Source organism: Mercenaria mercenaria, chromosome 1 (assembly GCF_021730395.1).
Source record: "Mercenaria mercenaria strain notata chromosome 1, MADL_Memer_1, whole genome shotgun sequence".
Classification (NCBI taxonomy): Eukaryota; Metazoa; Mollusca; class Bivalvia; order Venerida; family Veneridae; genus Mercenaria; species Mercenaria mercenaria.
Genome location: NC_069361.1, coordinates 73,528,857 through 73,549,713, shown reverse-complemented (window position 1 = coordinate 73,549,713; position 20,857 = coordinate 73,528,857). Strand labels below are relative to the sequence as shown.

General features: G+C 37.8%; 1 protein-coding gene across 2 annotated transcripts; it reads left to right on the top strand.

The window, feature by feature from the left end:
* The first annotated feature begins 972 nt into the window (after positions 1-972).
* LOC123534134 (D-aminoacyl-tRNA deacylase 2-like) lies at positions 973-16,642 on the top strand. 2 transcript variants are annotated; one of them, XM_045316227.2, is made up of 4 exons: positions 973-1,054; positions 6,992-7,137; positions 8,122-8,191; positions 16,249-16,642. In XM_045316227.2, the coding sequence occupies exons 2-4, from the start codon at positions 6,997-6,999 to the stop codon at positions 16,572-16,574; spliced, it is 537 nt and encodes a 178-aa protein (XP_045172162.2). In that variant the 5' UTR covers positions 973-1,054; positions 6,992-6,996; the 3' UTR covers positions 16,575-16,642. The 2 variants fall into 2 exon arrangements, with proteins under 2 accessions (XP_045172162.2, XP_053406776.1); XM_053550801.1 differs by having other exon boundaries at positions 1,049-1,101.
* The last annotated feature ends 4,215 nt before the right edge of the window (positions 16,643-20,857 follow it).

The following is a 20,857-nucleotide window of genomic DNA, read 5'->3' as shown; positions in this document are numbered from 1 at the left end:
CAGACCTATGCACACCTGAAGTATGCCGCAAACGGTGCACTCTGCCGTATTGCCCGATCATCATTTCGAGCATCAATGTGGGAGATGTAATGCCGACGTAATTGCCCCGCCCAGCAGAGTATATTCGCAATGGAGGGAAATTTGGCATAGTTTGAGCATGAATATTCGATACAATGTAATCTGAACATTTTTAGTGAAAACAATTTGACAAAGAAGATAGCCGTTATTTTGACAGTCGTTCTGGTCATTATAAATGTAGGGATAATGCATGTTTTTTCGTGTTATAACAGAATCCCAAGGGATTGGTTGAAGCCCGAGCCCGATAGGGCTGAATGACGTTTACACTTTGCTACGGAACGCGCATATGTGAATATACTTTGCAGTGACCTTGCCACGGATCTACTTATACAGACGATCATTGTTGAATATCACGTCTGAAACGCATAGAACGAAAGGTTTCTTTCTCGGAAGTCATTACTGGAACATCCAGCAACATTACAAATCATTGACATATTAATATTGCCCAAAATGTAACTTTAAGCAAAGGAAAACGACGAACTCTAGTGAAACATGCAACGCTTTCCAATTACTTTCACCTCCGCTTGTTGCTACGCGACGCGATACGCTGAAGTGCCCGAATATCCGACCTGATCAATAAAAGGTGTTTTGTGGACGCGAGAATCACTGTTAACACACGCTTTCTTTCCTGTTAAAATACCCCCGAAAAATGACAAGACCAACAGTTTTGTGTTAGAATGCTCTTATATGTATCAACACTGTGTGCTTGCCGGATTTATTAGAATTTATTGCGAAAATGTTAACAAAATTGTCATTTTTCCTTAAACTCCAATTATGAAAACTTGTGTTAGGTCAAAAATTTTCAAATCAGTCTAGCAAAAAATCGAGCACACGACTCTATAGTTGTTATTTGTCGACTTTTTGCTTGCGGTCTGTTTTGGCCAGGTAAGTTACTTCCCCTTTACCAGAAACGCCATTTGTACCGGTGTAAACGTTGACGATTTTTAGCGCTCTGCAGACGGCTTTTTACAGCAAAGTAGGTTTTTTTCTACACTTGAAAGTGATTTAGATCATGCATTCAATGTAAGATTGATAGATGTGGTTTCTTAAAGCGAGCACAGACACTTCGGGGAGGGGTGCTGACAAAGTTTCTGAAAGTGAAAGTAGAGCTGTCAAATAGACAAAAAACTGCAGTTTTTCATCAAATATAAAAGAAAACTATTTTTCATTTCCCGGAGTACCTAGATAAGGGCATACACTTATTTGTGGAATGGAATGAGATACTTATTCCATTCCATTCCATTCCAGTATCTCATTCCATTCCATTCCATTCCAAACTTCCATTCACTTTGGTAATGCCCCAGAATATTTAATTGGAATCATGCATGCCAAGGGCAACTAACTTACTTAAGGTATGATGCAGTCTTGACAAGTAGTCTGAAGCTGCGGATTTAATCTTGTCATGCTATTTTTTCGTGTCCTCACCTACACGAACTCTGTATAAGTTCAAACTGAATTGGATCCAAATGAGTTGCGGTTTGTGTTTTGGAGTTTAACGCCTGATTCAACTTTTTTTCATTCATATCAAGACGATTAGTTTAGTGACATACCGTTTCTGGGCAAGCTACCGCAGTTTACCAGTACTTGGTGCACCATTGTCCCTTACTGGAACAGAGGTAGGGGTGAAGGAACACCCTGACTAAATGCCATGGAAATGCTATCGACTCGGATTCGGAATTGAACCCACGTCCCCCCATGAGGACCAGCAACTCAAATGAACATCAGAATAATAACTTGGCCCTATTTTTTATGTTTCAAGCAAAACAATAATCCATTCTGATATCACTCGATCCCTATTTCCACCCCACCCCCACACTCTTCCTCCTTAATCAAACAAAATCAGACCGAAAAAGAATCTAAAGACCTAATGACCTTGTTATTTCTAGCAAAAAACAATAACTAGCCATCTGAATAATTTCAAATATAACAATAAGACAATAACTGTGAGATAAATTTCTGCAAGAGATATCCCTTGAGATTGTCCAACAGTTTAATGAACCAATTCTACCTTAAGTTGAACTTTGGTTTGTCAGTCTGTTACAAATGGCAATGAGATATGACCTAAAGATGTAAACAAATCAGTATGTTTTGGAATGGAATGGAATGGAAGGAGATAGTGAAATGGAATGGAATGGAATAAGTATCTCATTCCATTCCACAAATAAGTGTATGCCCTAGATAAGTATGTAAGACACACAGCAAAAACAAACTTAGAGAAAAAATATGTTTGAAAAAGAAGTTTGATATTTTTTAAAAATTGAATGTGGACAGCTAGCTGAAGTAAGACAAAATACATATTACCAAACAAGGTGACCTCTATAGAAAGTATTTTGTAATTCTTCTGAACAACTCCGTATATGTATGTTATGAATATTATGGGTCTGTCAGGTATAATTTCCAAAATGAAAATTTACCCAAGGGGTGGTCTCAAACGCTTTACATGAACCTTACGCCAAAGGCAGCGGCTAAGTAAAGGTAAATTTATTTACCGTCGCTTTGAGAAACAATTAACATAAGCTCTGTAGAGCTTTTGAGCGACCCTATTTTAAGAACAGTTAAAACTAATTATAGCTTACCCCCAGCAATTTGCTGGTACACCCATTTACATCAGCTGCTGGGTTGACTGAGGCAATCATGATAAAGCGCCTTGCCCAAGAACACACTGCAATGGTAGTAGCCAGGATTGGAACCAGGGGCCTTTACCTCCGTAGGAAAGTATCTTAGCCCTCTCGACCACTGCATCCACCAGGGTTCCCACGGTCAGGGAAAAACTTATTTTTTTCAAGGTCAGGGAAAAGACAGTGAATTTTGTAATTGGTCAAGGAAATTTGGAAATTGGGCAAAAGTGAGGGAAATTTGGTATTAGAGGTTGAGGGTTTAGGAATCAATTTGTAAAAAAGCAGAAAAAATGTAATAAAAGGCTATGGCAGTTTCTTAAATTTTGGTCTAAACCTAGCCCTTTTAAGTTTTACAAATATTTCAGTTAGCTCTGTAAAGTTATTCTTTATTTCATATCCAAAAATTATAGTCTGTCTATCATTTAGTCTATTTAACAAAACTAACGTAGAATTTTAACAGAAAAATTAAGACTGTAGAACATAATTTTGTTAAGCAAGCTAATAGCCCTTCCGTTTGCTTCGAACAGTGTCATGTTTTACACATGCTATGAAATGTGTAGTTCTGCATAGTTATTTCATTGTAAAATGTACTGACATAAAGCCATAACAGTTACTGTTCTTTTCTGCCAGTTATGTTTGCATGGAAATTTTACTGAGGAATGCTGAAGAAAGTTCTTTCCAATTAGAATAGTAACTCGAGCATTAATTACAATTCTTAGCTCATCTGAGCTTTTGAAAAAAAAGTGGTTAATTGTTGTCATCACTAATGATCGGCGTTGGTTTTGGCTTCAACGGTGCTTGGTTAGGTTTTATGCTTAGGTCAGCTTTTCTCCTAAACTATAAAACCTATTGCTTTAAAACTTGCAACACTTGTTCACCGTCAGTAGTTGACTTTGTGCAGCAACAAACATTACTCCATCCTGCTTTTTGCAAGAATAATGGCCCCTTTTGGACTTAGAAAATATCAGATCTCTTTGTTAAGTTTTGCGTTTAGGTCAACTTTTCTCCTTAATGGTCAAAGCTATTCCTTTAAAACTTGGAGCAGTTATTTGCCATTAAAAGCTTTCTCTGCCCAGCAATTACCGTAACTCTACATTGCTTTTTGCAAGAATTATGGCCCCTTTTGAACTTAGAAAATCATGGGTAAGACAATATTTGTAATGCTATAGAGAGACAAAAAAATCAGATGAGTGTAATACTGGAACAAACTTTATTTACACCATTGATATCATTATAACAAGAAAGGTGGTAAAATTTAGCTGATACAGAGGATTGAGGCCAATATTTATAGATCTACGACCAGCTAAACTACAGTCAACACAGAGCGTTTTGGTCAGGGAAAATTGGACTTTGGTCAGGGAAATGTCATTGAAATGTCAGGGAATTTTATTTTCTCTGCTTTGTGGGAACCCTGTCCACACGCCGGCTACTTCTGTTAGAATTTAACAAATATATATAAAAAATATAGTCGGCTACATAGCTACCTAGACCAAAGGTCTACATAGCTGGTTCTAGGTAGTCAGATCTATATATACATATCGTATATGAACATGTAAGTCAATGTAGCTGGCTTTGATAAACTGTATATTATAAAGCATCATTATATTAGTTAAATAAATTACATTTCTTGTGATTTATTATTTACTATTTGTGATATACCTGTTTATTTACACTCTCATATCATATCGGCCAACATTTTGTTATGTTATCAACGAATGATCAGATTGTCATTTTCGAAACAGACAAATATGACATTGTATCTTAAAACAAGAGCACCGCCTTGTGGGTGCAGACACTCATCTGATTTTTTTGTCTCTGTTTAAAAGAAATATTGTCCTACCCATGATTTTCTAACTCCAAAAAGAGCCATAATTCTTGCAAAAAGCAGGATGGAGTTATGTATCTTGCTGCACAGAGTCGGCTTATGATGATGAACAACTGTTGCAAGTTTTAAAGGAATAGCTTTGACAGTTTAGGAGAAAAGTTTACCTAAACATAAAACTTAACCAATAAATCTGATATTTTCTAAGTCCAAAAGGGGCTATAATTCTTGCAAAAAGCAGGCTGGAATTATGTTTATTTCTGTACAGGGTCAGCTTATGAAGGTGAACAACTGTTGCAAGGTTCAAAGCAGTACCTTTTGGAGAAAAGCTGACCTAAACACAAAACTTAACCAAGAAATTTGATATTTTCTAAGTCCAAAAGGGCCATAATTCTTGCAAAAAGCAGGATAGAGTTATGTTTCTTGCTGTACAGGGTTAGCTTATGATGGTGAACAACTGTTGCAAGTTTTAAAGCAATAGCTTTGATAGTTTAGGAGAAAAGTTTACCGAAACATAAAACTTAACCAAGAAGTCTGATATTTTCTAAGTCCAAAAGGGGCCATGATTCTTACAAAAAGCAGGATGGAGTTATGTTTCTTGCTGTACAGGGTCAGCTATTGATAGTGAACAAGTGTTGCAAGTTTCAAAGCAATAGCTTTTATAGTTAAGGAGAAAAGTTGACCTAAACATAAAACTTAACCAGTAACGCCGACACCGAAGCCAATCAAGTGATGACAATAACTCATCATTTTTTTTCTCAAAAAATCAGATGAGCTCAAAAGGGCCCTAAATGATTTTACTCTAGCGAGCGCGATCAATGCAGGCGTGAATTATTAAAGGTTTCTTGTTTTGTGTTGACACATGGACGAATAGATTTGAGTAAGTTATTTTAGCTCACCTGAGCAATGCTCACGTGAGTTATTGTGACTGCTCAATGTCGGGCGTCTGTCTGTCTATCAACATTTAGCTTGTGTATGCGATAGAGGCTGTATTTTTCAACTGATCTTCATGAAATTTTGTCAGAATGTTAACCTTGATAAAAACTAGGCCAAGATCAAAAATGGGTCATCTGGGATCAAAAACTAGGTCACTAGATCAAATCAAAGAAAAAACTTGTGTATGCGATAGAGGCTGTATTTTTCAAGTGATCTTCATGAAATTTTGTCAGAATGATTACCTTGATGAAATTTAGGCCAGTTTCGAAAATGGGTTATCTGGGGTCAAAAACTAGGTCACTAGGTCAAATAAAAAAAATCAAATAAAAACCTTGTGTATGAGATAGAGGCTGTATTTTTCAATTGATCTTCAAGAATTTTTGTCAGAATGATTACCTTGATGTAATCTAGGCCAAGTTCAAAAATTGGTTATCTGGGTTCAAAAACTAGGTCATTAGGTCAAATCAAAGAAAAACCTTGCATATGCGATAGAGGCTGTATTTTTCAACTGATCTTCATGAAGATTTGTCAGAATGATAACCTTGGTGAAATTTAGGCCAGTTTCGAAAATGGGTAATCTGGGATTAAAAACTAGGTCACTAGGTCCAATCAAAGAAAAACATTGTGTATGAGATAGATGCTGTATTTTTCAGTTGATCTTCATGAATTTTGGTCAGAATAATTGCCTTAATAAAATCTAGGTCATGTTCGAATATAGGTCATCTGGAGTCAAAAACTAGGTCACTAGGTCAAATCAAAGAAAAACCTTGTGTATGCAATAGGGGCTGCATTTTACACTGGATCTTCATGGAATATGATCAGAATGTTTGTCTGGATGAAATCTAGGTGGAGTTGGAATATGGGTCATCTAGGGTCAAAAACTAGGTCACCCCGTCAAATTAAAGAAAAACATTGTGTATGCAATAGGGGTTGCATTTTACACTTGATATTCATAAAATTTAGTCAGAATGATTGCCTTGATGAAATCTAGGTCATCTTAGAATATGGGTCATCTGTTATCAAAAACTAGGTCATTAGATCAAATCAAACAAAATCCTTTTTTAAGCAATAGAGACTATTTTTTTAATTGATCTTCATGAAATTATGTCAGAATGATAGCCTTGATGAAATTAAGGTCAGTTTTGAATATGGGTCATCTGGGGTCAAAAACTAGGTCGCTAGGACAAATGAAAGAAAAATGTTTTGTATGCGATAGAAGCTGTATTTTTCAATTGAGGTTGATGAAATTTGGTCAGAATGATTGCCTTGATCAAATCTAGGTCAAGTTCGAATGTAGGTCATCTTGGCTCAAAAATTGAAGAAAATACTTGTTTACACTTAGGAGACGACATTTTTGGTTCAATCTTAATGAAAATTGGTCAGAGTATATGTTTCTATGAAATCACTAGGTCAAACATGTTTACACTGTTATGGTGTGTTTCTCAGGTGAGCGACCTAGGGCCATTTTGGCCCTCTTGTTATATGTATTAGTTAAATTTTAACAGAAGTAGATAAAATCATTTATGTATTTTTGCAGGCAGCATGATGGCTTCAGGGTCCAGTGGCACATCAGGTTCTGACCAAGCAGTACAAGTGAGGGCGCGAGTCATCTTACAACAGTGCCTGTCAGCAAAACTAATGATCCAGCCAAGAACAGATACACAAGAAGAGCAGCATGTAGAGGTAGGGAATGTGCTGTCTTCCGACCCAGTGCAGTTGTTCAGTCTTTGCTACCTTCTGTTATAAATAATTACTCATGTTTACTCATCCCGCCCGCTTAGCTCAGTAGGTAAGAGCGTTGGTCTACGGACCTCTGGGTCGCGAGTTCGATCCTCGGGCGAGGCGTATGTTCTCCGTGACTATTTGATTAACGACATTGTGTCTGAAATCATTAGTCCTCCACCTCTGATAATTCATGTGGGGAAGTTGGCAGTTACTTGCGGAGAACAGGTTTGTACTGGTACAGAATCCAGGAACACTGGTTAGGTTAACTGCCCGCCGTTACATGACTGAAATACTGTTGAAAAACGGCGTTAAACCCAAAAACAAACAAAAAATCATGTTTACTCTCTGTCTTGATTGCAGTTTAGTTATTCTAAAAAGGATTATTATGGTGGAACAGTGATGAAGTAGATGTGAAATTGTGCATCGGGCTTTTTGTTTTGGATTTTTAATTTTAAAGTCCTTAAATGTGATACAGATCTGAATCATGACCTATAGAGTGTCTAGGTAATTTGATCATAATCCTGTACCATACCATGTACAGGACTGATTTTAGAGTTGCAAAGCAATAAAGGAACTTCTGTTTTCATTGCTGGCAATGTTGCAATTTTCCCTTGGCTCCTTTTGTTAAAGATGTGATAGTTTGGTATGTTGCAAAACTTTATAAGCTTCATTTGATATCTTAAAATCCTTCTGAAATATGATTAAATATGAGGTGACTGGTTAGAAATTTTTCTCAGTGCATATGAGAATTTGTGTAACCTAAATAATTTATTAGACAATTAAAGTAGGTTGTGAAAGCATTTTCAGCAGAAAGACATGCAGTGTTAGGCTGATAAAACAGTATTCTTGTGTTTTTGTTCTTTGTTGATACTTTAAAACTGACAAGTACATCGCAAGTTTTATGATGAGAATGAATATTTCACATTAGTTTCTGTTTTTCAGATAGGACGAGGATTGATAGTTTATATCTGCTTCTTGAAAGGCGCCACTGATGATATGGTGGAAAGAATGGGTAAGCTTTTTAAATTGAGCCCAGCCTGTTGAAATCATAAAAGTGCACACTTCTGATATACATTTACTAGCATTAAGCACAGTTTCATTATAATAAGGAATGTTGTGCTATAAACAGCTGAATATACACAAGAAAAGACTTGAAAAAGTAGGGAATACCCGGCATACAATTTGTTTTGAGGCTCAGGAGGTCAAGGTCACAGTGATTCTGAGACTCAAGTTGGTGTTGATTAATAATTGAAGACTGCTGTGGCCTAGGACTGTTAAACTTCATCAGATGATTGCCTGTGGGCAGAAGGTGACCCGCTACTGTTTTTGGAGGTCCATAGGTCAGTGTCACAATGACCTTGAGACCTAAATTTGTTTTGGATCTATAGCGAACAATGATTGGGCCTTAATTATCAACCTTAATATGATGATTGTCTGTGGTCATTGTTTTACGGATTATTGGGTCAAAGGTGAAGTTCGCAGCAGAACTGAGACTGAAATAACACACCAAGTTACACCCAACAGGTCATAATGAGTGGCCTGTGTATTACAAACAATTCCTGTTTTCAAAATAACACTTTTATTGTATCTAATTGTGGTGGGCTCAATTTTCATTGCAGTGGTGAATGATGTTTAAAAATGCATTTTTCAAAACACGCTGAAATGGTACAAAATGCATTTTATGATTGTCACACATGCTCAATACATGTTAAAATGCTAAAAAATATTCACTAAACTTAGGCAGGGGCGGGGATAGTGGGTGGGTGGGGTGGTCCTAATCCCCTGTCTGTGACTTTGTCCGGAGCAGATCTTCTTCATGCATGGAGGGATTTTGATGAAATTTGGTACAATTGTTCACCATCATGAGACGGAGTGTCATGCGCAAGAACCAGGTCCCTAGGTCTAAGTTCAAGGTCACACTTAGAGATCAAAGGTCAAATTCAAGAATGACTTTGTCCAGAGCCTGTCTTCTTCATGCATGGAGGGATTTTGATGTAACTTGGCACAATTGTTCACCATCATGAGATGGAGTGTCCTGCGCAAGAACCAGGTCCCTAGGTCTAAGGTCAAGGTCACAGAGGTCAAAGAATACAAGAATGAAAACTTTGTCCGGAGCATTTCTTCTTCATGCATGGGGGGATTTTGATATAACTTGGCATAAATGTTCACCACCACGAGACGGAGTGTTATGAGCAGGTCCCTTCTTTTGAATTACATCCCTTTGTTGTTACTATAAATACGGTAGCTTATATTGTAACTTTTTCATTACTAGTCGTAGGGAAAAATCGAGACCACTTTTCTGTAGTACAACATGCATGTTACATCCAATTTTGAGGTGTATTTTGACCTATCTCTACCTGGTAAGGATTTTGTGCGGACTTACAATTATTTTTTGGGGGCTATTTTTTTTTTTTTTAACTTCGCTTAGTTTTTACTATAAATAACTTATATTGTAACTTTTTTATAATTGACCATAGGGAAAAACCAAGACCACTTTTCTGTAGTACAACATAGATGTTACTTTCAAATTTTAGGTGTATTTTGAGGTATCTCTACCTGGTAAGGAGTTTTTATGTGGAAAATTGGAAAATTAAAATTCCATTTGCAAATACAGATGCTAGTGTAAAGAAATTTGTTGTGACGAGCCTATATTATGACATTCTGGCACTCTTGTTAGTTTTAAGTTTAATTAAAGGTATATTACTTCATTGAATCGAGATATATATTATAAGGAATTGATAGCAATTATCAAAGTATTCGATTTGTATTGAATTTTACGTAAACAAAATATATAAGCAGTGCATGAATTGTTGGTCGTCATTAACAGCACAAGAGTAATCTGGCATGGGGGTGCCAGGCAGGTTTGCAAGCATAAGTAAAGTTGCTGGAGTTGCCTGTCCTGTATGCAAGAATCAATTTTCCAAATACAGATTGTGACAATTGAGGTAGACACTGTATCCCCACACCCCTCACATATATTAGCAGTGACATAAAATGTATAATAACAAGTTAATGAAGTATTGCCATGCAATACAAAGTCCCCTACTGGGAGGCATGTAATTTTCTCTACTGTAGTATAACATAATGAACTGATATCTGTCACTAATGTATAAACAATATTGTACTATATATACAATACGTTATAACAAAACACTTGGAATAAAATTTGTATATATAAAAAACCTATAGTTGTTTTCATATAGCATTTTTTAGCTCGACTATACGAAGTATATGTAGAGCTATCCTACTCGCCCCGGCATCGGCGTCGGCGTCTTTCCGCGTCCCCACCTTGGTTAAAGTTTTTTAACACTTTCTCTTTTTTCAACTTATCTCTGTAATTACTTGATGGATTTGATTCAAACTTGAAATATTTATTCCTCATCATCATCCACATCATCTGACATAAGGGCCATAACTCTGGCACCAATATTTCATGAATTATCCCCCCTTTTCACTTAGATTTTCAGGTTAAAGTTTCGATGCACTTTCACTCTATCTCTGTTATTAATCCCCCGCCGTGGCGGAGGGATTATAGGAATGGTCTGCGTCCGTCCTTCCGTCCGTCCTTCCGTCCGTCCGTCCTTCCGTCCGTAACAAAATCGTGTCCAGTCCATATCTCCTAAACCCCTTGAAGGATTTTCATGAAACTTGGGTCAAATGATCACCTCATCAAGACGATGTGCAGAACCCATGAGTCAGCCTTGTCGGTTCAAGGTCAAGGTCACAACTCAAGGTCAAAGGTTTGAGTCTGCCATTTTGTGTCCGTTCTATATCTCCTAAACCCCTTGAAGGAATTTTATAAAACTTGGGTCAAATGATCACCTCATCAAGACGATGTGCAGAACCCATGAGTCAGCCATGCCGGCTCAAGGTCAAGGTCACAACTCAAGGTCAAAGGTTTGAGCCTTCCATTTTGTGTCCGCTCTATATCTCTTAAACCCCTTGAAGGAATTTTATAAAACTTGGGTCAAATGATCACCTCATCAAGACGATGTGCAGAACCCATGAGTCGGTCATGCCGGCTCAAGGTCAAGGTCACAACTTAGGGTCAAAAGTTTGAGCCTTCCATTTTGTGTCTGCTCTATATCTCCTAAACCCCTTGAAGGATTTTTATCAAACTTGGGTCAAACGATAACCTCATCAAGGCGATGTGCAGAACTTATGAGTCAGCCATGTCGGCTCAAGGTCAAGGTCATAACTGAAGGTCAAAGGTTTGAGTCTTCCATTTCGTGTCCTCTCTATATCTCCTAAACCCCTTGAAGGAATTTTATAAAACTTGGGTCAAATGATAACCTCATCAGAACGATGTGCAGAAATTATGAGTCAACCATGCCAGCTCAAGGTCAAGGTCACAACTAAGGGTCATAGGTTTGAGCCTTCCATTTGGTGTCCACTCTGCATCTCCTTAACCCCTTGAATGATTTTCATCAAACTTGGGTCAAATGATCACCTCATCAAGAACTCATGAGTCAGCCATGTCAGCTCAAGGTCAAGGTCACAACTGAAGGTCAAAGGTTTCAGCTCTGTATCTCCTAAACCCCTTGAAGGATTTTCATGAAACTTTGGTCAAATGATCACCTCATCAAGATGTTGTGCAGAATTCATGAGTCAGCCATGTCAGTTCAAGGTCAAGGTCACAGCTAAAATCAAAGGTTTACCCTTTCACTATCTATAGCAGTGGCGGGGGATTTAGCTGTCTTTCAGACTGCCTTGTTACTGAATGGATTTGATTCAAACTTAAAATAGTTGTTCAACATCATCACCCACATCATATGACACAAGGTGCATAACTCTGGCACATTTTTTCATGAATTATTCCCCCTTTTTACTTAGAATTTCAGGTTAAAGTTTTGGTGCACTTTCACTCTACCTCTGTTATTACTGAATGGATTTGATTCAAACTTAAAATAGTTTTTCAGTATCATTACCCACATCATATGACACAAGATGCATAACACTGGCACAATTTTTCATGAATTATTCCCCTTTTTACTTAGAATTTCAGGTTAAAGATTTATGCACTTTCACTCTATCTCTGTTATTACTGAATGGATGTGATTCAAACTTAAACAATTGTTCAACATCATAACCCTTATCATATGACACAAGGTGCATAACTCTGGGACCATTTTTTAGCTCATCTGATTTTTTGAAAAAAAATGATGAGTTATTGTCATCACTTGAGCGGTTGTCGGCGTCGGCGTCGGCGTCGGCGTTGCCTGGTTAAGTTTTATGTTTAGGTCAGCTTTTCTCCTAAACTATCAAAGCTATTGCTTTGAAACTTGGAATACTTGTTCACCATCATAAGCTGACCCTGTACAGCAAGAAACATAACTCCATCTTGCTTTTTGCAAGATTTATGGCCCCTTTTGTACTTAGAAAATATCAGATTTCTTGGTTAAGTTTTATGTTTAGGTCAACTTTTCTCCTAAACTATCAAAGCTATTGCTTTGAAACTTAAAATACTTGTTCACCATCATAAGCAGACCCTGTACATCAAGAAACATAACTCCATCTTGCTTTTTGCAAGATTTATTCCCCCTTTTGGACTTAGAAAATCAGTTTTCTTGGTTAAGTTATATGTTTAGGTCAGCTTTTATCCTAAACTATCAAAGCTATTGCTTTAAAACTTGCAACACTTGTTCACCATCATAAGTTGACCCTGTACAGCAAGAAACATAACTCCATCCTGCTTTTTGCAAGATTTATGACCCCTTTTGGACTTAGAAAATATCAGATTTCTTGGTTAAGTTTTATGTTTAGGTCAACTTTTTCTCTTAAACTATCAAAGCTATTGCTTTGAAACTTGCAACACTTGTTCACCATCATAAGCTGACCCTGTACAGCAAGCAACATAACTCCATCCTGCTTTTTGCAATAATTATTGCCCCTTTTGGACTTAGAAAATCATTTTCTTGGTTGAGTATTATGTTTAAGTCAACTTTTCTCATAAACTATCAAAGCTATTGCTTTAAAACTTGCAACAGTTTTTCACCATCGTAAGTGGACACTGAACATCAAGAAACATAACTCTATCCTGCTTTTTGCAAGAATGATGGCCCTTTTTAGACTTAGAAAATCATGGGTAGGACAATATTTCTATTACACAAAAAAAATCAGATGAGCGTCAGCACCCGCAAGGCGGTGCTCTTGTTCCTGAATTATTTCCCCTTTTTACTTAGAATTTTAGGTTTAAGTTTTGATGCTCTTTCACTCTGTCTCAATTATTACTGAATGGATTTGATTCAAACTTAAAATAGTTGTTCAGGCTATTGTGCAATATCTTCATCCACAATTTGAGTCATTAAACACTCCAGTGACAGCTCTAGTTTCCACAGATGTGCCCAGTTTCACTATCCAGCATCGAAATAGTCAAGCGCGCTGTCTCCTGTGACAGCTCTTGTTTGTTTGGCCGATTATCAAAAAGGTATCATACAAGTTATTTATAGTGAAAAAACAAAACAAAAAAAAAACAAACAAATTCAATGTAAGTCCCCACAAAGCTCTTTACCAGGTAGAGATAGGTCAAAATACACCTAAAAAATGGATGTAATACGCTTGTTGTACCACAGAAAACTGGTCTCAATTTTTCCCTACGGCCTGTAATAAATAAGTTACAATATAAGCTATTTATAGTAACAACAAAGGGACATAATTCTAAAACTAAAAACAAGACTGCCTCATGGTTGTGAACATTTACAAGTGCCAAGTTACAAGTCCCTCCATGCATAAAGAAGAAATGCTCTGGAAAAGGTAATTTTTGAATTTGGCATTTGACTGCTAGTGTGACCTTGACCTTTGACCTAGGGACCTGGTTCTTGCGCACAACAATCCATCTCATGTCAAGTTACATCAAAATCCCTCCATGCATGAAGAAGAAGTGTTCTAGACAAAGTCATTCTTGTATCTGAACTTTGGCCTCTATGTGTGACCTTGACCTTCAACCTAGGGACCAGGTTCTTGCGCATGACACTTCGTCTCATAGTGGTGAACATTTGTGCCAAGTAATATTCAAATCCTGTTTTGCATGACAAAGTTATACACCGGACAGGAAAAATGTCCCATTGACTTTTGATCTCCAAGTGTGACCTTGACGTTTAAGCTAGGGTTCTGGGTTTGCGCCTGACATGTCATCTCATCATGGGGAATATTTATGCAAAGTAATATTAAAATCCCTTGATGGATGACAGAGATCTGGACCAGACAGGAGACAAGAGGGTCATGATGACCCTGGATCGCTCACCTGAGTAATATTAGCTACATGTTTCAAATGTCAAACTGATGATTTTTAGAAATTTTTGGGAAGATTTTCCGATGTACAATCAAGTAACCCCTGGGGCATGGCCAATTTTACCCCGGGGTTCATGATTTGAACAAAGTTTGTAGAAGTCAACTAGGCAATGTTACATATCAAATATCTAAGATCTAGGCCTTCCGGTTTATTTTTAGCAAATTTATGAAGATTTCCCTATGTACAATCAAGTAACCCCTGGGCTGGGTCAAGATTTGAACAAATTTTGTAGAGGTCCACTAGGCAATGCTACATGTCAAATATCTAAGCTCTAGGCCTTCTGGTTTACATGTATTTTTAGAAACTTTTGAAGATTTTTCCATGTACAATCAAGTAACCCTATGGGGCGGGGTCAATTTGACCCGGGGGGGGGGGGGGGGGGGTCATGATTTGAACAGATTTTGTAGAGGTCCACTAGGCAATGCTACATGTGAAATATCTAAACTCTAGGCCTTCTGGTTTATTTTTAGCAAATTTATGAAGATTTCCCTAAGTAAAATCAAGTGACTCACTGGGGCGGGGTCAATTTTGACCCCGGGGGTCATGATTTGAGCAAATTTTGTAGAGATCCATTAGGCAATGCTACATGTCAAATATCTAAGCTCTAACCTTCTGGTTTATTTATTTTTAAAAATTGAATATTTTCCTATAGAAATCAATGTAAAATCAAGTGACCCCTGGGGCGAGGTCAATTTTGACCCCGGGGTCATGATTTGAACAACTTTAGTAGAGGTCCAGTAGGCAATGCTACATGTGAAATATCTAAGCTCTAGGGCTTCTGGTTTTTGAGAAGAAGATTTTGTAAGATTTTACTATGTAAAATCAAGTGACCCCTGGGGCGGGGTCAGTTTTGACCCTGGGGTCATGATTTGAACAAACTTGGTAGATTACCACTAGGCAATGCTTCACACCAAATATCTAAGCTATAGGGCTTCTGGTTTTTGAGAAGAAGATTTTTAAAGCTTTTCCTTTCGGTTGCCATGGCAACCAGAGTTCTGGATGGAATTCAATTCTTTGAACAATTTTTATAGAGCTTCCCCCAAGGAACATTCCTGTGAAGTTTGGATGAAATTGGCCTAGCGGTTTATGAGGAGGTATCGTTTAAAGTAAAAGTTTATGGACGATGGACGGTGAGTGATGAGAATAGCTCACCCTCAGCCTTTGGCTCTGGTGAGCTAAAAACCCCTATTGATGTTTGACCTCCAATTGTGACCTTGACCTTTGAGCTAGGGGTCCAGGTTTTGTGCATGACACGTCATCTCATCATGGGGAACATTTGTGCCAAGTTATATTAAAATACCTTCATGGATGGCAGAGTAATGGACCTGACACAAAACAGACCCTGTCCATGCCATGTTAATATTTAACTGCCAAGTGTGACCTTGACCTTGGAGCTAGGGGTCTGAAAGTTGTGCATGACACATCATCTTATTATGAGGTACATTTGTGCTAAGTAATATTAAAATCCCTTCATTGATGGCAGAGTTATAGACCGCACAGGAAAAAGGCCCTGTTGACCTTTGACCTCCAATTGTGACCTTGACCTTTAAGCTAGGGATCCGGGTTTTGCACACGACACATTGTCTCATCAGGGGGAACATTTGTGCCAAGTAATATCAAAATCTCTTCATAGATGACAGAGCTATGGACCTAACACGAAATTGTGGACAGACAGAAAGACGGACGGAACATTCCTATAGTCCCAGAAACTGGTTTTCAACCAGTAGGGGTCTAATAATAACATTGTAATTTTCACGTAATTCATTGTTATATTTCAGTGAAGACAGTTCTAACAGCATGTTTAAGTGAGACAGAGACTGATAAACTTGTGTCAGTGTTAGATTTACCAGGAGATGTTCTGATCATTCCACAGGCCACTCTCGGAGGTAACCTGAAGGGGAAGCGAATGCAGTACCATCGGAATATCAACAAAGAGGATGGACTCAATTTATACTCAAAATTTGTTCAGCTATGCACGCTATATATGTCACAATCTGTTAAATGTAAAGAACACCATAAGGTAGTGGAAGCAGGGACTTATGGCAACAGACAAGTGTTCTCTACACAAACAAATGGTCCATACACTCATGCTTTAGAGTTTTAATTTCTGTGTGTTGACTAATATATTTGATGTTTTATTGTTTTAATTAAGTTAAATGAATATTTTACTTATTTTTTCTTTGTTGTTTCATTTGACAGGCATTAAGGGTCAGTACTGTCAGTCACTCTGGAAAGGGTATGAGAGATAAGTGTGTTCTTAACCTTTAGCCTGCTTGTGGCAAGTGATTCTGCCTATGCGACCAGTGCAGACCAAGACCACCCTGCACATCCGTGCAGTCTGATCATGGTCTGCACTGTTCGCTATTCAGTAAGTAAATTTTCATTGAACACCCCTTCAAATAATAAATGGCACTGTCCAAATTAAATGATGGACCAGTCCATTTTAGGAATTGAGCAGGGTAAGGGTTAAGAAATGAATCATGGTGAAGAGGATCCCATTTGGGGATGGAATACATTAGCATACTTTAAACACAACAAATGTATTTCATACCCAAGTTATAAATCTACACAGTAATGCAATGGTCAACACACTAAGGATTATTGTTAAAATACAAAACAATTCAGAATTGTGTCACATTGCCTGTTTTCCATATGCAATGTGCAATAAACTTCTTGAATGCAATAGCTGGTTTTAAGCCTACATTTTGGTCTGCCTTTTCTGTAAAATTGGTTTTCCTTGATTTCAAAAGACAATTCCATTCTACAAAACTCAACATATAGTAATAGGTACCTTTTATTCATTTTCAGAACATCTTTAGTTAAAGCATTGTAAAAAAAGAATGATTTTGGTACTGGTTTACTACACATGATGAATTCAAAACTAATCAAGATGTATTGAAAACAAATTCCAGTTCATTTTGTCTCCAAAGTATGAAAAACTTTGAAAACATTCTCTGCTGAATCTGCAGACCAGTTTTCAAAGTTGAAAATGTCTCTTGTTTTACATGTGTGAGCTGTGAGCAGTATAGGGTCATGATCAAGCAACTTTACAAACATGGGAGTGTACTCGAAAATCACTATCTGAACATCGTCTCATCGACACCTACCTACATGCCATAATTGAAGTCAGTACCTTGCATGTTTATTTAGTTATGCTCTGGATACAAAATACAATGGACAGTTTTGACCTTTTAGCTTAATCTGTGACCTTGACCTTTGAACTACTGAGCCGGTTAAAGCGCTCTGCATATTGCCTCATCGCCATCTATCTATATGCAAAGTTTAAAGTCAATACCAATAATGGTTAAAAAGTTATGCTTCCGACACAAATTATGGAAGGACAGACAGACAGAGGCATGCGTCATCACAAATACCTCAATTTTTATACGCCCGAAGGGACGTATTATGTTATGACCCCGGTGTCCGTCTGTCCGTCCATCCGTTAGCAATTTCGTGTCCGCTCTGTAACTTTTGAACCCCTTTAAGGATTTCGAAGAAACTTGACACAAATGTTTACCACATCGAGACATACCTTCGGGTGTATATTGCTTCACATTGCAGTGCTCTTGTTGTAATTTTAGTGGGAGAGAGTAGTGCAAGATACAGAAAACAAGAGCACTGCAATGCGGAGCAGTATACGCCTGAAGGTATGACCTTTGACCCCTAAGTGTGACCTTGACCTTGAAGCAAGCCATCCGAAACATGGGCTCTGCAAGTCGTCTGTGGTGAAAAATTGTGCCACGAAACAAAGTCATATGACCTTTGACCCCTAAGTGTGACCTTGACCTTTAAGCGAGCAATCCAGAACATGCGCTCTGCAAGTCGTCTTGATGTGCTGAACATTTGTGTCAAGTTTCTTCAAAATCCTTCAAGGGGTTCAAGAGTTACAGAGCGGACACGATATTGCTAACGGACGGATTACGTCCCTTCGAATGTATAAAAAGTCTTCTGGAGGAGTCCCTCATTTGTTATACGCCCAAAGGGACGTATTATGTTATGGTCCCGGTGTCCGTCTGTCCGTTCGTTAGCAATTTCGTGTCCGCTCTGTAACCCTTGAACCCCTTGAAGGATTTCAAAGAAACTTGACACAAATGTTCACTACACCAAGACGACGTGCAGAGCGCATGTTTTGGATGTGTCATTTCAAGGTCAAGGTCACAGGGGTCAAAGGTCATATGAATATGGTTCATGTCCGCTCTGTTACTCTTGAACTGCTTGAAGGATTTCAAAGAAACTTGGCACAAATGTTCACCACCGTTAGATGACGTGCAGAGCGCTTGTTTCGGATGACTTGCTTCAAGGTCAAGGTCACACTTAGGAGTGAAAGGTCATATGAGTGTGTTTCGTGTCCGCTCTGTAACTCTTGAACTGCTTGAATGATTTCAAAGAAACTTGGCACAAATGTTCACCACACAGAGGCGACGTGCAAGAGCATATGTTTAGGATGACTCACTTCAAGGTCAAGGTCACACTTAGGGGTCAAAAGTCATATATGACTTTGCTTTTTGTATATGGCTCTGCATTGCAGTGCTCTTGTTTTTATTTGGCAGATCCCTTTTTGTTCTCTTACAAAACATTTTTTTTTTAATTTCTTCCCTTTTTAGCTCACCTGAGCAATGCTCAGGTGAGTTTTTCTGATCGCTCGATGTCCGGCGTCTGTCTGTCATCTATCGTCCGTCAACATTTAGCTTGTGTATGCGATAGAGGCTGTATTTTTCAGCTGATCTTCATGAAATTTTGTCAGAATGATAACCTTGATGAAATCTAGGCCGAGTTCGAAAGTGGGTCATCTGGGGTCAAAAACTAGGTCACTAGGTCAAATCAAGGAAAAACCTTGTGTATGCGATAGAGGCTGTATTTTTCAATTGATCTTCATGAGTATTGGTCAGAATGATTACCTTGATGAAATCTAGGCCGAGTCCGAAAATGGGTTATCTGGGGTCAAAAACTAGGTCAGTAGGTCAAATCAAGAAAAAACCTTGTGTATGCGATAGAGGCTGTATTTTTCAATTGATCTTCATGAATATTGGTCAGAATGATTACCTTGATGAAATCTAGGCAGAGTTCGAAAATGGGTAATCTGGGGTCAAAAACTAGGTCACTAGGTCAAATCAAGGAAAAACCTTTTGTATGCGATAAAGGCTGTATTTTTCAATTGATCTTCATGAATATTGGTCAGAATGATTACCTTGATTAAATCTAGAACGAATTCGAAAATGGGTCATCTGGGATCAAAAACTAGGTCACTAGTTCAAATCAAGGAAAAACCTTGTGTATGCGATAGAGGCTGTATTTTTCAATTGATCTTCATGAATAATGGTCAGAATGATAACCCTGATGAAATCTAGGCCGAGTTCGAAAATTGGTCATCTGGGGTCAAAAACTAGGTCACTAGGTCAAATCAAAGAAAAACCTTGTGTATGCGATAGAGGCTGTATTTTTCAAATGATCTTCATGAATATTGGCCAGAATGATAACCTTGATAAAATCTAGGCCTAGTTCGAAAATTGGTCATCTGGGGTCAAAAACTAGATCACTAGGTCAAATCAAAGAAAAACCTCGTGTATGCGATAGAGGCTGTATTTTTCAATTGATCTTCATGAATGTCAAAAACTAGGTCACTAGGTCAAATCAAGGAAAAGCCTTGTGTATGCGATAGAGGCTGTATTTTTCAATTGATTTTCATGAAATATGGTCAGAATGATTCACTTGATGAAATCTAGGTCAAGTTTAAATATGGGTCATCTGGGGTCAAGAAGTAGGTCACTATGTCAAATCAAAGGAAAACCTTGTGTATACGATAGAGGCTGTATTTTTTAATTGATCCTTATGAAATCTGGTCAGAATAATTGCCTTGATGAAATTTAGGTCAAGTTTGAATATTGGTCATCTGGGATTAAAAACAAGGTCACTAAGTCAAATCAAGGAAAAACCTTGTGTATGCGATAGAAGCTGTATTTTTCAATTGATCTTCATGAAATTTGGTCGGAATGATTGCCTTGATAGAATGTAGGTCAAGTTCAGATATGGGCAATCTGGCCTAAAAAACTAGGTCACTAGGTCAAATCAAATAAAAACCTTGTGTATGCGATAGAGGCTGTATTTTTCAATTGATCTTCATAAAATTACGTCAGAATGATTGCCTTGATAAAATCTAGGTTAAGTTTGAATATGGGTCATCTGGGATCAAAAAAGTAGGTCATAGGTCAAATCAAAGATAAACCTTGAGTATGCAGTAGAGACTGTATTTTTCCATTTATCTTCATGAAAATTGGTCAGAATGAATGCCTTGATAAAATCTAGGTCAAGTTTGAATATGGGTCATCTGGGGTCAAAAACTAGGTCACTAGGTCATATCTAAGAAAATACTTGTTTAAACTCAAGAGA